This window comes from Aquarana catesbeiana, linkage group LG09, assembly GCF_042186555.1.
Source record: "Aquarana catesbeiana isolate 2022-GZ linkage group LG09, ASM4218655v1, whole genome shotgun sequence".
In the NCBI taxonomy this organism is placed as follows: Eukaryota; Metazoa; Chordata; class Amphibia; order Anura; family Ranidae; genus Aquarana; species Aquarana catesbeiana.
In genome coordinates this window covers 211,685,361-211,702,431 of record NC_133332.1, presented here as the reverse complement: position 1 = coordinate 211,702,431, position 17,071 = coordinate 211,685,361, and the positions used below count along the sequence as shown (strand labels likewise).

Genomic DNA, 17,071 nt, shown 5'->3' with positions numbered 1-17,071 from the left:
AATGAGAAAAATGATTATTAGACCGAGGCTTGAATTGGTTGTGCCGTGTTTGCGACTGGCAACCAACCGAGCTCTGGTATAGGTATGAAATGCTGTTTGGAACCAGCAAGGCATTCCGTAAAGAATCGGTGCATGTCAGATGCGACTGGTTCCGGAACGGTGATGCGTTGTGGGAGTGAAATGGTAGTAAGCTGCATGGCAGAGACATGGATCCATCTCCCGATGTCTGCGATTAGCTATGATCCGGACTTTGAAGCATGTATCAGAAATGAGGCCGAGCCCTGGGGTACGCCATAATGAATCGGTGCATCTCCATGCGACTGGATTCATGTGTGAACGTGATACGTGGAAATGAAATGATAACCATGACAGAAGGTACGAATTCCTGATAAACGTAACTCTGGAGCATGTATAGAAATGAGGCCAGTCCTGGGGCACGCCGAGACGAATCGGTGCATTGCCATGCGACTGGATTCATGTCGGAACGTGATAGGTGGAAATGAAATGATAACCATGACAGAGGTATGAATGACTGAAAACGTAACTCTGGAGCATGTATAGAAATGAGGCCAATCCTGGGGCACGCCGAGACGAATCGGTGCATTGCCATGCGACTGGATTCATGTCGGAACGTGATAGGTGGAAATGAAATGATAACCATGACAGAAGGTACGAATTACTGATAAACGTAACTCTGGAGCATGTATAGAAATGAGGCCAGTCCTGGGGCACGCCGAGACGAATCGGTGCATTGCCATGCGACTGGATTCATGTCGGAACGTGATAGGTGGAAATGAAATGATAACCATGACAGAGGTATGAATGACTGAAAACGTAACTCTGGAGCATGTATAGAAATGAGGCCAGTCCTGGGGCACGCCGAGACGAATCGGTGCATTGCCATGCGACTGGATTCATGTCGGAACGTGATAGGTGGAAATGAAATGATAACCATGACAGAGGTATGAATGACTGAAAACGTAACTCTGGAGCATGTATAGAAATGAGGCCAATCCTGGGGCACGCCGAGACGAATCGGTGCATTGCCATGCGACTGGATTCATGTCGGAACGTGATAGGTGGAAATGAAATGATAACCATGACAGAGGTATGAATGACTGAAAACGTAACTCTGGAGCATGTATAGAAATGAGGCCAATCCTGGGGCACGCCGAGACGAATCGGTGCATCTTTTTGATGCGACTGGATTCGAATCGGAGCGCGGTAGGTGACTGAAATGAGAAATGTTTTGAAATGATTTGAAATGTTAGAAATGAGTTCTAGAATGTTTCAGAAATGAGAAATGATTGGTATCGAACTGACTTGATCCGATAACTTGCAAATTGCGACTTGCTATGGCTGTTTACTGATGCATATATTTAAACACCGACATGCTAGAAATGAAGCGACGTCTGCGTCGCGGTGCTGTCGAAATGGTAACATATCGAAAGTACGAGCGATATACATTACAATAGTGAAGTGCGAGTAACGAAATTGAAAGTACGGTTTAGTGACATGACATGAAACGAAAAATGCGATATACATTGCAGTTTATGAAAAGCGAGTGAAACGAAAAATTTTGAAATTACCGTTTAGTGACCTGATATGAAAACGAAAAGTCCGACGGGACCTTACCTGCGACAGCCAAGCCAGCCGCGTGGTACAAACTACGAACGAAAAACGCGGACTTCGAAAGTTTTGAGAACGGTATCGAATACGAAATTTTGCGAGGCAAGAACTTGCGGACGCTGGTATACCGAATAGTCGGCCTAGTGACGTATATCGCGCACAGGAAACCGACAAGCACCACAGGTGAGCGGGCTGCTTAAGTACCCCCCCGGGCTCCTCCCATAAATTCAGGCCACCATACTGGCCTTCCTACATATATATATAATGTGTATATGTTTATTGTTTTCCTTACTTGTGATGTTGCTGAAACTTGCTGTCCCCTGTTGCACAGTATTTCATCTGTCCAGTTACCTTTATTATACTTGTTGTCATATTTCCCTCTTTATTATACTTGTTGTCATATTTCCTGTTGCTGACACTGGTAGTCCTATGCTTGCATCCCATGTGAGTGTCTACATTCTGTCTAAATATTGGAATTTTATTTATCTATGTTCTACTTTTTGCAGTTTTGTCCCAGTCAGTGTTTATGTCTTGTGTATCTTTGCCTTTACTGCAGCAAGTTTTTTACATCATTTTACTGTATTTTATTCCATTGCATACTGCCATCTAATAATCTAGCAGTCGTTATTAGTCCCACCCCTGACCCTCATATAAACCTCTTCCATTACTCCATTGGTTTGAAGAAGGGGCAACTGGGCATGCTCCGAAACATGCCCTGCCCACTCTGACGTCACTTCCAGTTGCCTGTATTCCATGCTGGTCCTGACAGCACAGCTCATCTTGGATCAGAGACACAGTGTTTACCACCGCTGGTCGGCTGGAACTTCCACCTGCAGCTGTCTTTACTCCCTGGAGGCATGTTATACACCATAATATAATTTGTGTACTCTAATATGGACTGCACTATTGTTATGCACTTTATATGTGATTTATCTTGATCATTTGCTATATGTCACGTTATTTATTGTATTTACTTTATGCATGAATTCATTAGAGAGCTTGTGCAACACCATTTAATATAATTGTAAAATTGTGGATTTCCTATCACTTTTGGTCTCTGTGACAAGAGTCAAAAGGAAAAAAAGATAGTGTGAATGTACCTAGTGGGGACAAAGACAGCAATAAAACTTTGATAGGGATTTTAAACGTTCCTACGATATCCAAAACTAAAAGAAAAAGTTTTGTCATGACCTACACTTTTTTTGCTTGTCAGAGTGTCTGATGCACATTGCAGCTCACTGTACCCTTAGGAGGATGGCATACAAAGAAATATCAAGATTTTTTTTCCTTAAAGCCCCATCCACACAACACCAGAACTGAGGAGACATGTAGATAGCTTGCGACAGGTAATTGTGTCTTATACTGTGTTTCACAAGTGCTTCTATTCCTCACCTTCTCTGAAGGAAGCTTTATTAGGTCCAAGCTGTCCATACTGTTCCTGTGTAGCTTTTTGGGTCTGGCACCTACAAAAAATAAATACCAAGGAAGAAAACTTGTCATTTACAACTGCATTCCATTCAGTAAATAGCATATCAATAACATTACAAATCCTGTATGTTACAGTCGTACATATGGATACATGTTCATGCCTCCTGTGCCCAACTAAGTCCCCATTCGAACTACTGTAGTGCGACACTAGGCATCATGCATATGTTTGTTTTCACCATTGTGGCATATGGCAGCCTATTAATTTCAATTGGCTGCCCAACAAGTGAGAAACGCGGCAAAGAAGCTTTAGAATCTTTTTGAGCTTTGAGTGTATTTTAACATGGTGTTTTACCACATTTGCAGTGCTTTTTTACACATGCAAAACTGCACATTTTGGAGCTATTAAAATAAACAGCACTGCAAGTGTGACACACAATTCACATGATTTTGCAGGCGTTCAGACGATATACCAGTATGAAAGCAGCCTCAATGCAGGAACAATTCATAGTAGGAACAGACCATGGATTAACAGAAGGTATGCTTGTTGTGCTTATGAGAAACTGTACAGGCATAATCATGCTAACACATTTCACTAAACTGTCTCTAAGTGAACACATGACATCATGCTGCTGAGAGTGGTCTCATGACATTGCGGTGGTAGATTACGCTAAATTGGCTCTTATTGATCACATGACTCTCAGTACATATTTCAGCTTGCAATACACTGTTTCTGATGAGGAGCGACTGGTAGTAATTCCAAAGACTATGAACTTTCATTCTAAACACACAGTGTAGGGAACACACACAGTTATTTTTTTTTCTCTGTAAGAGAAGTGGCAGATAAAATCCGAATGGGTGACATAACAACTACTGCATTTTGCTAGTTTTTAATAAATATATATATAGAAGCGGATTTGTAAAAGTGTCTGAAAAGAAAACAGTCTTTTGTGCCCTATAACACACACACACACTTGCACCGATAGCCATGAGCCAAGACCGACAGAATTTATCTGCAGCCTTAGGTTGGCTATCTCTTCTAATTAACATCACTTTTCAACTTTCATATTCTGATTCTTCAATATACAATAAAAAGGCAAAGCACGGTTTACTCTTCCCATAGCTAAACAAACAAACGTGGGGACCTGATCATAAAATTATGTGGAAAAATGTTATGTTTTGTTTTTTGTACCAGAAAACACATGACCTGCCAGGTGTTTGGACTGGTCCATCTGAGAATGGACCTCAAATCTCAGCGTCACTGGTTCATCACAAAATTTTCCTTTTTGTTTCCCCATAGATTTTCTGTAATGGTTTTCATTTATTATCTTGTTACCTGTTACCATGTTTTTACACTGACAGAACTTTGTATAACTATTCTCCCTCTGATTTTTCCACAATTTGTAATGTTGGGAGCCTACAAATAAAATGGATTTAAAAAGGCAAAACTTTTTTTTCTGATTTAGTTAGAGATGAGAAGGATTAAAACACCTGTCAGTTCTTATTGCTGTCTGTGTCCACATTGGGGAGATTCCCCCTCTCTATTTGTACTGTTTACTATTATCATTGAAAGTAAAAGAAAATCCAGAATTTTAGGTTATCCCCAGAGAAGTATTAAAAGGAAAATCTTCCAATGGGGACACTAATTGTGGTGACCTGGGGATCCCCAGGAGATTCACTTAACTTGCAGGGATTTCCTCTCACCTGTTTTGGCTATGGGACAGGAAATGAAGAGAAATTTACCCAATAGGACAAAAAGAGCAAACATAAACCTTACAGGGGTTATAGCCCTTCCTTAGTCTATCCAAAATGGAAAAAAAAAACACGTTTTGCCTATAGCTTTACTTTCATTTGGATGATGCAACAAATGTAACACTTTGCAAAACATTTTATATTGTGACACAAAGTAAAAAATACTGACATTATGGATTCTTTTTTGTAGATTCAATTTAATCCCAGGTTATAACACTGCAAAATGTATAAATGTGCAAGAGAACTGTTCACTGAGATTCCTTTATAGATGTATTTAATACCATGAAACATATTAAGCACTAAGCATCTTAGTTATGAACTGCAGCAGCCAATCAGATTTTAGTTTATTGATGTCAAAACAATACAGCACTAATTGTGATTGGCAACTATGGGTTCCTGAAGTTTGCCTGTCAAGGCAGAGGCAGCTTGAATTGCTCATCTTGCCACATGTTTAATTAAAGCATGAACATTCATGCTAATGGACCCGCTGGCAGACTGGAATGGTAAAATCATACCTGCATAGTCTGGGAACACGTTACCCTTTTATCCAACACAAAAAACAGTTAAACACAAAAAAAGCCAGGTATTTCCTTTTCTTCTAGAGCCAGTGCAGGTGAGTCAATTTGTACAAAGTCCAAAGATTCTCTACGTGAATTATGAAGTGATATGTGGCTCCCAAGAAGACATGTGACATCTTTTTATTACAGACACATATACACATTTTGGTTCTTCTTTACATCCTTTACAACTATCTGATTTGCCCACAAAGATACAGTAGGTAATAGCAATGTCAAAAAGATACTGCTCAGAGCTCATGCCTCCTGTGTTGCAATGTTGGGTTTGGCCCGTGCACAGTGAAAAGACAGTCTGCACAGTGTATCAGCTTGGTAAATGAAACAGTGTGTGTGTGTGTCTGGCTGCGGTGGAGTCCTCGATTCAATTATCAACATGACCCTATACATGGGGTTTGTACCTTTTCTTCATGTTTGTGTTGATTTCAAGTTTTTTCCCCCCACAGTCCAATGTACTGGATGATTAATTGGCTTCTGTGTGTGTCTGGGATGGGACATTAGAGTACAAGCTCCTCTGGTACAGAGACTAGTGTAAATGGTTTATTATTTGTATAGCACTATAAAATGTTGGAGCTAGGTAGGATATGGTTTACACTGGCATCACCTTATGAAAAATGATTTGTGGTAGATCACTTTTCAGACGGCATTAGAAAGGTGATGAGGAAGTGTTATATTACTTCCTCAGCATCTGTTTTAACCCTTAAAAGCCCACACCACCGGCTGCAACCACGTACACTGCATGCAGCTGCAGGGTGGTTGTGGCACCACATGCCCATTCACAGTACAACCTGCGAATGGGACAGCAGGGATAAGCTTTTCTGCATCACTGCCGTAGCATGTGTATACAACCATACAGCAGCTTAGGGGAACGATTTGGGGAGAAAGTAGCTCCACAGTGTGTTTTTACTGCACCCCAACCACTAGTGTAAAATAAGCCTAAATGTATAAAAATAAAACTGTGTGACTGTAGCAGGGAGGGGTGCTTTACAGTGTACTCTGCTCTGGTGCATGGTTCAGTGTTCTCTATGCAGCACTGTGGAATATGTCAGAGCTATATACATGTATAATAATAGTGTGTGACTGTGGTGGGGACATTAAAGTGTAAGCTTCTATGGTGAAGGGACTAATGTGAATGGCTCAGTGTTCTTGGTAGAGCCCTGCAAAGTAAGTGAGGGCTGCAAAAATACAGACATGAGATAATTATTCCAGTACCCTATTCTGATGTTACTGTCAGTCTTTTTAGGGAAAAGGAATCCTGGAATAATTTAACCTTTTAGCACTGTCACAATCTGAAAAACAGTTTAGGTGAACTGCCCACTTAGCTATATACATTCTCATGTGTAGCCAGGGTGAGCAAATATCGTTCCTGTCCTTGTTTACTCACCCGTTTAATTAAAGTCCATGGCAATGGTGCAGACTTTTACCATGATTAAAGAAAACCAATGGCCACAGCGAATCCTGTAAATCCTTGTGATACACAGTGCTGAGTTCCAGACTGAGGCTGCAGCTGTTGGCAGTGTCTTGGTACCAGTTCCCTTGCAGCTTCCGGCAGCTTGTGAATTTGAATTCTGTCTTGGATACTTTGCAGTCCATCCCCTCCCTGAAAAGTATGCCAAGCTCGGCAAACGGAAACTCTCAGGGGTGTTTGTAAATGGTCCCTCTGTCTCTCAGGTCGGCTGTGATCATACAGGAGTTTTAAGTGGAGGAACTGGCCAGAGGTCTGCATTCGGGGCGTGCTTCAGAGACACTGAGCCATACTCTGGGCAGACGTTAAAAATAAAGATGTGGGTGCGTTTGGAGTGCATGTTCCCAGATGTCTGGAGGTTTTTTCTTCCCTGCTGTGTGGTTTCCAGAAGAATTTAAAGACAACTGATATAATAATTATACAAAAAAGGATGCATAGCATGGATGCTGAAAACACTAAATAAAACAGGGCAATGGAAGTAATGCAGTATCACTGCTGAATAGAATTTTTACCCACATACCTGTTCATTTTTACCTTAGGTGGCGACAATGATCCCTAAAACCCCTTGAGGCCCTGATCAAAAGCTCCTAACTGCCTGATACATTAGTGACACCACAGTAGAATGCTAGCCTATGTGCCACCAGTTACTAGATTAGACTGCTTGGCATTGTGGTTGAGGTAACAAAGTCCAGAATGTTGACACCACTTGTGAGGTCAGCAGTGATCCAGCTGTGGCTCCAATGAGAGAATAAGGAAGCCTCCTCAGTGGTTACAACTCCACGCCCACCTCAAACTACAATAAGTAACAAAAGAAAGGGAATAGTATTTCTGACCCATGAGGAAACAACCCAATATGTATGACATTCAAAGTTATCCTGCCTTCTTGCCCATGACTTCAATATGTTTTACTTGGTATTCTAAAATGACAAAAAGAAGCTCCTATTTTTAAATACATTTTACTGTGTTTTAATATTTGAGTACTTTTTTTTTGCAGTGAGAGCATCTGAAAATGGAATCTAGTACAAAGCAGTCTTTAAAAACTGTTCCTGGGCCCACTTTACATAATTCTGACAAATAGCATAACTTATGCAGGATCAGAGTGGGAAATCTCCCCTTTTCATCCTGAGAAAGTAGCAGCAGCTATGACACTTTAGCAGGTTTATCCCCCTGCAGGAAAGTCATATGTTCACTCAACAGCAGCACTGTCTTTCTATTTACTAGGGATTGTGGGAAAGCATGCAAAGATGACAACTACGATGGCTCAGCATCTTTCAACTACAGGTACATGCAGTTGTGGATACATGTGTTCCTGGAACATGAAATTAGTGTAACTCTGACTGCACTGAACTCGATGTAAAAAAAAAAAAAAAAGGATTCATCTGTTGGGTATCTGTGATTGTGGAGACAGCCTTCTTGCAATCAACTCAGAACAAAGTGGATTTTACATCTGAGCAAAACACTAGAGACAATATACTGAAGAGCTTGTGCACTTAGCGAGTCAAAGGGATGTAGGTTTGTGGCAGAAAACAGAAAATCAGCATGATAATCTCTCCTCTAAAAATAAAAGCATACATGTTACCTAAAAGCACAATTGCCAACCAGAATAATGGGGAACACAGTGAGGAACACCATCTGAATGTGGAGAATTGTATGTACTTTAGCAGATGTTCGCAGATAAATCGCTTGATGTCAGCATTCTCACCATGAAAGAATTCTGAAATGCACTTAGTGTACAACTCTGTTGTGGAGTAAGGCAATATTAGAAAAAAACTAAAAACCTTCTGTTATGGCTGTTTTGGATTTCTAAAAAGTTCAATCTCCTCAAAAGATACATTTCAGGTTCAGGGGGAGGAGGCAATGTTTGGGCCAGTTTACTTTATTTCCAGCAGCAATATTTGTCCATAAAAGTTTCCATCTTTATCCCAACCCACATTGCAGTCTTACTACTACTAATATAGATGTTCTCTCTCTTTCTATTACATCCTCATACTATAAAATAAAAAAAATCAAGCAGGGATGCCGAGAGCCCTTCATAACAGGCACACCAGGTGTGCGGACCCAGGAATTTAGTGCAGAGATCCCACCAATAGGGTTGCCAAGATATAGAAGACAGAAGTGGTTTAACTCTTCAGCATCTGCCAACCACTGAAATATCAGTTTTGGGTGGACTGATCCTTTAGTGTCCTTATAGCCAACCATGATCTCATTCTTGGCATCGCAGGATAGAACTGCAGCATTTGCAAACCCACAGGCGTCTGCGGACCAATGGATCAGATTACGGCCACCCTGCAGTCACGTTACATACATTGTACAGTTGTGGTTGCTTACAGTCTAATAAAATACCAAAACAGGAAAATTATGTCATTCTGTATAAACAATTCTGACCATTCAAGAACATCTGATCTATATTAGACTTGCAGTGATACAAAGAGATCAGCAGGACATCACCACTGCACAGCACTAGCAGCAAACAGCCAGTTCTTAACAAAGTAACACATTGGAGAGATTATTTTTATACATACACACTAACATTAACACAACTCACAGGTATACACAGGTATTAGCTAATAGAAAAGCAGACCAATGAGGAACAACAAGTCACAGCATTCCCCAACAACAATACCAGCTGTAAGACCGTGTAAATAAGTAAATAAAGTAAATATTTAGGTCATCAGAAGATCAGGAAGCAAAGGGAAATTACCCCAACATCTGCTCATATTTTTGCCAAAGCAAATTACAGCTTTAAAATGATAGAAGGGTATTTATGACAACCAGGGCAACACAAAGTACAAGAAGGTCGAGTAATCCTGGACATACTGTAAGTTTTGGCATTTTTCAGAAGGTTCAATTAAAATGTATTGAGCATCATATATGAGAATGCTATTCATTGGAATATATGTTTTGTGATTGCTTTAAGCATCTTATTTGATTTTAAGAAGATTTATCACTAGAAGAAAAATGCTTGTAAAATCCCAAAGGGTCCCTACACCCATAATAAAATCTGAGCTGACAACAGCACACACTACACTTGCCTGAGACAGCTTAGTGTAGTACCTGGTGTTTGCTGTTGTCAGCTTGTTTTTTTTTTTTTAAATGAAGTGTTCTTCTCGAGCTGCATAGCAAGCTGCAGGTCTGGGCTCTGTGTAAAATAAAGAAGAGAGATGAGACAGCACAGCAATGTTGTCTGGCATTTTAGGTGAATAGGGGGCCAGGGCAGTGTAGGCTCAGTGTGCACTGCCTGTCATGCCCCCTGACCTCCTGAGCTGTCTCCCACAGGGTAAAGCATATCGCCACATAGGGAGAAGTAAACATTGTCGAGTAAAAGTAGAACAGTATCAGTAGTAGGTCCCAAGGCAAAAAATGCCCAGAGGCACTCAAATCAAAACACAAATCAAAACAAACCAAACCAAGTGACCCTCCTCGAGCCATAGATCGAGGTTTTAGCAAGGATGGCTAGGCACCAAAAGAATGTACAGCAAAAAGTTGTGAAAGAAGAGAAAGAAAGAGGTAGGGTGAGGTCTCTGGGGTTGTCTAAGCAGCAGCACCATAGAAGTGTGCGAGAGATAAAATGCCCCCCATATCAGGCTCCAAAAGTGAGTCGTCAAAATCTGGGGAAAAGGTTTTTCCACCCAGGGATGCCAAATTTTAGTGTCTGTTTATCAGCAGCAGTGACTTGAAGGAGTCGTGAAAATTGGGATCTGGTTAGCTTTAGTGAGTTATTATTTAGCAAGGCAATCTGTTGATCGTTGGCAGTTTATCAGTATTAAACAATTTAGTAAGGATTGTGAAAATTTAGTCTCAAAAGGGTTGCACCACAGGGTAGAGATGTAAATTTCCCGGAAATTTTGAAGCTTGGAAAAAAAACATTTTTTTTCCATTTTTTGGGGGGAAAAAACTGAAATTTTTGGAATAATTGAAAAAAATGCTACATTAGCACTTTTTTGTCTTTTTAAGATTGAAAGTCATTCTGTTACTTTCGGAACATAAAATATGACTATGGACAATTTGACTTGGCATAAAATTATCACAACTAGCATATTAAAAATATAGTATAGCCAAACAATTATCACAAACAGAATTTACTTTTTTATAATATTTGTAACAAAGGGAGCAACAATCTCCTGAACTGCTTACTAGTTTATGTGGAACAGCCAAAAAGCTTCCACAAAACAATTTTCAAAACCAAAAGTAACAATTTTTCAATATTTCCTCTCCACAGTATTTAATAAAAACCCCATTCTCATTAAAAAAATTGAAGATGGGGAAGTGTTAAGAAGAGAGTGGGACTAACTTTCAATGGACATTTAAGCAGAATAATTTTCTGAGCTGAAATTGTCAGTATCCGTCTCTGCTTCTACAGCTACTCTTTTTTGTCCGTCATCACAATTAGGAACTTCTAAAATCTTAAGGTTTAAACGGACTGGTTCTTGTTACAATAACAGCACAGCACCTCTTAAAGGAAGAAATGCATACTGTTCTTGCATTGGAGGGTTCAGTTTGTTACCTAAGACTTGCTTGTCCTCACTCAGTGCACAGAAATTAGAATAATCTGATATCATACATTTTTTTTAGAAATGATTTGAAAAATATTTGAACAACCTGTCTTAAAATATTTTATTCATCGTGTTAAAATAAAATATTCTACAATTTTTTTTTTCAATTATCCCAATTTTTTGGAAAAAAACAAAAAAGCTTTCAGGAAAAAATGGAAAAAAAATGTTTTTTTTCCAAATTTTTCCGTTTTTGTCTCCGAACCTTCACATCTCTACCACTGGGCAGGTCCACCAGATTTTGAGATATGAGCCAGACTCCCCACAGCCTCTGAAGCAAACTGACGGGTAGCCAGGGATGTATTTCGCTATGCTTTGGGGCACCAGATACCCCCTAGAAAATATTTTGTAGACCGTCTCTATAGTCAATATATTTTGGGATGATTTGTGAGTTGCTAGCCAAATATGCGTCCAGTCTTCTGGTGTAAGGTCCTGTGACAGGTCCGTTGTCCATCTGGCGACATAAGTGGGGGTAGAGGGTTTAGGTTGGAAAAGTGTGGATACTAGTCACTTGGCGTGGAAGTCTGATTAACATAAATGTTTACATACCTTGGCAGAATTTATGATTTCTTGGCTATTTTTCAGAAAATATGAATGATCACACAAACTTTCTTTCACTCATGGTTAGTGTTTGGCTGAAGCTATTTATTATCAATCATCTGTGGCAACAGAAACTACCCAAATGACCCTAATCAAATGTTTACATACCCCAGTTCTTGATACCGTGTATTGCCCCCTTTTAACATCAATGACAGCTTGAAGTCTTTTGTGGTGTTTGTGGATGAGGCTCTTTATCTTCTCAGATGGTAAAGCTGCCCACTCCTCTTGGCAAAAAGCCTCCAGTTCCTCTAAATTCTTGGGCTGTCTTGCATGAACTGCACGTTTGAGATCTCCCCAGAGTGGCTCAATGATATCGAGGTCAGGAGACTGAGATGGCCACTCCAGAACCTTCACTTTATTCAGCTGTAGCCAATGACAGGTCAACTAGGCCTTGTGTTTTGGATAAGTGTTATGTTGGAATGTCCAAGTACGCCCCATGCGCCGCTTCCTGGCTGATGAATGCAAATATTCCTCCAGTATTTTTTGATAATATATTGCATTCATTTTGCCAACAATTTTGACCAAATTTCCTGTGCCTTTGTAGCTCACCCATCCCCAAAACATCAACGATCTACCTCTGTACCTTTCATCATAGGCTTTGTTGACTCCTCTCCAAATGTAACGTTTATGGTTGTGGCCAAAAAGCTCAGTTTTGGTCTCATCACTTCAAATGACTTTGTGCCAGAAGGTTTGAGGCTTGTCTCTGTGCTGTTTGGCGTATTGTAAGGGGGATACTTTGTGGCATTTGCATAGTAATGGCTTTCTTCTGCCGACTCAACCATGCAGCCCATCTTTCTTCTAGTGCCTCCTTATTGTGCATCTTGAAATAGCCACACCGTATGTTTTCAGAGAGTCCTGTATTTCACCTGAAGTTACTTGTGGGTTTTTCTTTGCATCACAAAAATTTTACTGGCAGTTGTGGCTGAAATTTTAGTTGGTCTACCTGACCATGATTTGGTTTCAACAGAACCCCTCATTTTCCACTTCTTGTTTAGAGTTTAAACACTGCTGATTGGCATTCTCAATTCATTGGATATCTTTTTATATCCCTTTCCTGTTTTATATAGTTCAACTACATTTTCCCTGAAAGAGGAAAATACAGTGCTGTGTAGAATGAGTGAGGGTATAAATAGCAGCCAACACAGCTATAGACCAAAGCAATATGTGTAAGTGTAAAAGTGTAGCGCTATTAAACCATGAACCCTAAGTGTAAGGGTAATATTAAGGTAATGAGTTCACTGGAAAAAATCCCAATATGCAGGGGATACATAAAATGATATAAAATCCCAATATGCAAGGAATACATAAAATGGTACAAATCTACCCAATAAGAAAATAATGCATATTACAAATACAATGCAAAACATATATCCAAAAAAAGTGACACAAAACAAGCGATGAAAAATAAATAAGTGAAAAAGGTGTAACCAATGTGAATAAAGTTTTAATAAGAAAAAGAGGGAGGATGGGATTATTACGGTGCCACCAATGTGGCACCGTGTTATCTGAAGGATATGCTGGGGAGGTTTCAATGCTTAGCCTATACATTGGCGGAACCTCATGTTTAGGGCGCACTTTTGTTTCCAGTCATATGCACCTTTTTGGTAAGCACTTTCAGCTTATTAAATATCTAATACACTCCCTAAATTTGCTACAAGTATTCGCCATTGATTCATTTAACTTGTATGAAGTCCAGGTCATCTCACCAATACTATTATTTTGTTATCTTATATTTTTTTCAGCTTTCCTGGTTATACTCAAATCTTGCGATTTTTGTATTTAATCACTGTGCTGTGAATTTCCTCTGCGCACCATTGAGTGCTCTTTCTTGCATATAATCAGGGTATGTAATTGAGGCTGAGTTCCCTTTATTAATCAATTAATATCTGAATATTTATATGCTAATTTTCATTTTTTAGGCGCCTTTTAATTCCCCTGTAGCCAAATACTGGGCTGAGTGTGATTACCATTCTCAGTGCTCTGGTGGCGTCCCCCTTGTGTCCTGGAATTCCCGCATGGTATGTTCTGGGTGTGGGGACTGGGAGGCCGCGGACATGGTTGAACAGTATTCTGACCGCTTTGCGATGTGACAGTTCGCCTTAACGATGCAAGATTATGTGGATTTAATGATATACTTTTTTTTCTTTTGTTTCAGTGTTTTTACTCTTTGTGTTTATCTACATATTACCCTGATGAAGCCAATGTTTTGGCGAAACTAGTTGGGAACAAGTGACCAACGATCACCTTCCAACATCATTGGTGACAGTCATTATCTTGATTTGTACTGGCGTTTTTGTGTTCTTGAAATTTTCTACATATGTATGTTTAATGTACATTTTTAGCTCTTTTGATACAATTAAAATAAAAAAGATATTTTTACAAACAAAATTGTTCTATTTCATTGGTGGCACCGTAATAATCCCATCCTCCCTCTTTTTCTTATTGAAATTTTCTCAGCAGGGATGAGGTGCCGTATCTACTATGACATACCACCTATCACCTATTTACCTAATGTGAATAAAGTGTCAATATATAAATTCTAATCAAACAAGAGTCCGAAAAGTTTGGCAAATATGTGATAGAAGTCCAAAAATGAAGAGGATAATCCTAGACACTTGGACACAAATTCCTCGGACGTCAATACTTCAAGAGAGGTTGAGACAGTAAGTAGGCCACCACCAATGATCAGAAGGAGGCTTACCGGATGTAAATGACTTGGAGAGGCTTATACCACCCAAGTCACAAAGGCTTTTAAACCAGCTGACTGGAATGGTACATCTGCTTGAACAGCCAAAATGGATCCTGGGTCAGACCTCCAACCTGGCACAAACGATCTCAACCGGCAGCATGTAGGTGATGCCTCAATGGAAAGCCCAAATCCAGTGTTCACATACCATGCGAAGGTGAATTAAAAACTTGCATAGCGTGATACTGTTAACACAAAAAATTTATTTGAAGATAAAAAACTCACATGTTAAAAGATCATCAAAAGCATATACAGGAACAAAAGCAGTAAGTAAAGTGGGTCCTCCCGACGCGTTTCTGCTAAAAAAGACCCCAGGTGATGGCTTTTTAGCAGAAACGCGTGGGTTGGACCCACTTTACATACCGCTTTTGTTCCTGTATATGCTTTTGATGATCTTTTAACGTGAGTTTTTTTATCTTATTCAATTAAATTTTTTGTGTTAATGGTATCACGCTATGCGAGTTTTTAATTTATCTTCGCATAGTATGTGAACACCAGATTTGGGCTCTCCATTGGGGCATCACCTACATGCTGCCAGTTGAGATTGTTTGCGACAGGTTGGAGGTCTGACCCAGGATCCATTTTGGCTGTTCAAGCGGTTGTACCATTCCAGTCAGCTGGTTTAAAAGCCTTTGTAACTTGGGTGGTATAAGCCTCTCCAAGTCATTTACATCCGGTAAGCCTCCTTACGATCATTGGTGGTGGCCTACTTACTGTCTCAACCTCTCTTGAAGTATTGACGTCCGAGGAATTTGTGTCCAAGTGTCTAGGATTATCCTTTTCATTTTTGGACTCCTATCACATATTTGCCAACCTTTTCGGACTCTTGTTTGATTAGAATTTATATATTGACACTTTATTCACATTGGTTACACCTCTTTCACTTATTTATTTTTCATCACTTGTTTTGTGTCACTTTATTTATGGATATATATTTTGCATTATATTTGTAATATGCATTATTTTCTTATTGGGTAGATTTGTACCATTTTATGTATTCCTTGCATATTGGGATTTTGTATCATTTTATGTATCCCCTGCATATTGGAATTTTTTTCAGTGAACACATTACCTTAATATCACCCTAACGGTTACACTTAGGGTTCATGGTTTAATAGCGCTACACTTTTACACTTACACAACTACATTTTCCTGCAGATCCTTTGACAATTCTTTTGCTTTCCCCATGACTCAGAATCAAGAAATGTCAGTGCAGCACTGGATGAAAGATGAAAGGGTCTGTCAGGAGTCCAGAAACGCACTGACCTTTTAAACACACACACTAATTACAAGCAATTAGATCACAGGTGAGGATGGTTACCTTTAATAGCTATTCAAACCCCTTTGTGTCAACTTGTGTGCATGTTATTGGGCCAAAATCACCACAGTATGTAAACTTTTGATCAGGGTCATTTGGGTAGTTTCTGTTGCCATTAGGATTTAAAAAGAGTAAACACAGTTGATTTGATAATAAATGGCTTCAGCCGAACATTAACCATGAGTGAAAGAAAGGTTTTTGTGTTGTCATTCAGATTCTCTGAAAAAATGACCAAGAAATCATAAATTCTGCCAGGGTATGTAAACTTATTAACACAACTGTATATGTGAAAGGCCTCCATAGAAACTCATGTTATTTCACTTGTCATGCTATTCCATGAAACACATCAGAAATCGCATCAGTGTGAACCAAGGCTTAGATAGCTAATAACACAAACCAACAGTGTATCAAGTATTTCAACGGTTTCAAAAATTTTAAAACTCGTATGCAGATATTTGTAAATTTTAAATAACTAGGATTATTACTAACAAAGCTAAGGAAATCCTAGGAGTACAAAGGGTCAAATCACTTATTTCTTTTTTTTTTGTTTAATTAGTTTTTATTGAGAGAGTATGAAATACAAAACATTTACAAGAAAACAATCTTATCTGCCATTGGGCCCTAAGGGCACAGTACTTAAGGTAGCCGACAATTGAGGTAAAGTAATCGTTAAACATTTTAAAGTCCAAAAATGGTGTCATAAACCTGACACATAGTTGAGTAGAATATGTAGCTTCTCCTCCAAGTAGCCCGGCAGTGCAGACCATCGTGGATGTCAGCTAACCAGTAACATGAATAACAGAATAGCCTCTATGTGGGCCGTCATTCGAATGTAAGCATATATATAATCTCCATATTAATCAGAAGAAAGAGAAAGGAGGAAAAGAGAGAGAGAAAAGAGATGGGGGGGAGAGGTAAGGGTAAGCGTGGGGGGGGGGTACCCGCATCAGACCGATCCAACTAAGTTACTACAAACACAGTGTGTCCTATATCACATCTTTTACTTATTTTGAG

At 39.5% G+C, this 17,071-nt stretch overlaps 1 protein-coding gene across 3 annotated transcripts in view; it reads right to left on the bottom strand.

Moving 5' to 3' along the window:
• GPSM1 (G protein signaling modulator 1) overlaps positions 1–17,071 on the bottom strand; it is an 811,168-nt gene that overhangs the window by 369,956 nt on the left and 424,141 nt on the right. For all 3 annotated transcript variants that reach the window (XM_073599650.1, XM_073599651.1, XM_073599649.1), the window contains one exon: positions 3,022–3,092. In XM_073599650.1, the coding sequence (XP_073455751.1) occupies positions 3,022–3,092 (71 nt within the window). The remainder of the gene's footprint in view (positions 1–3,021; positions 3,093–17,071) is intronic.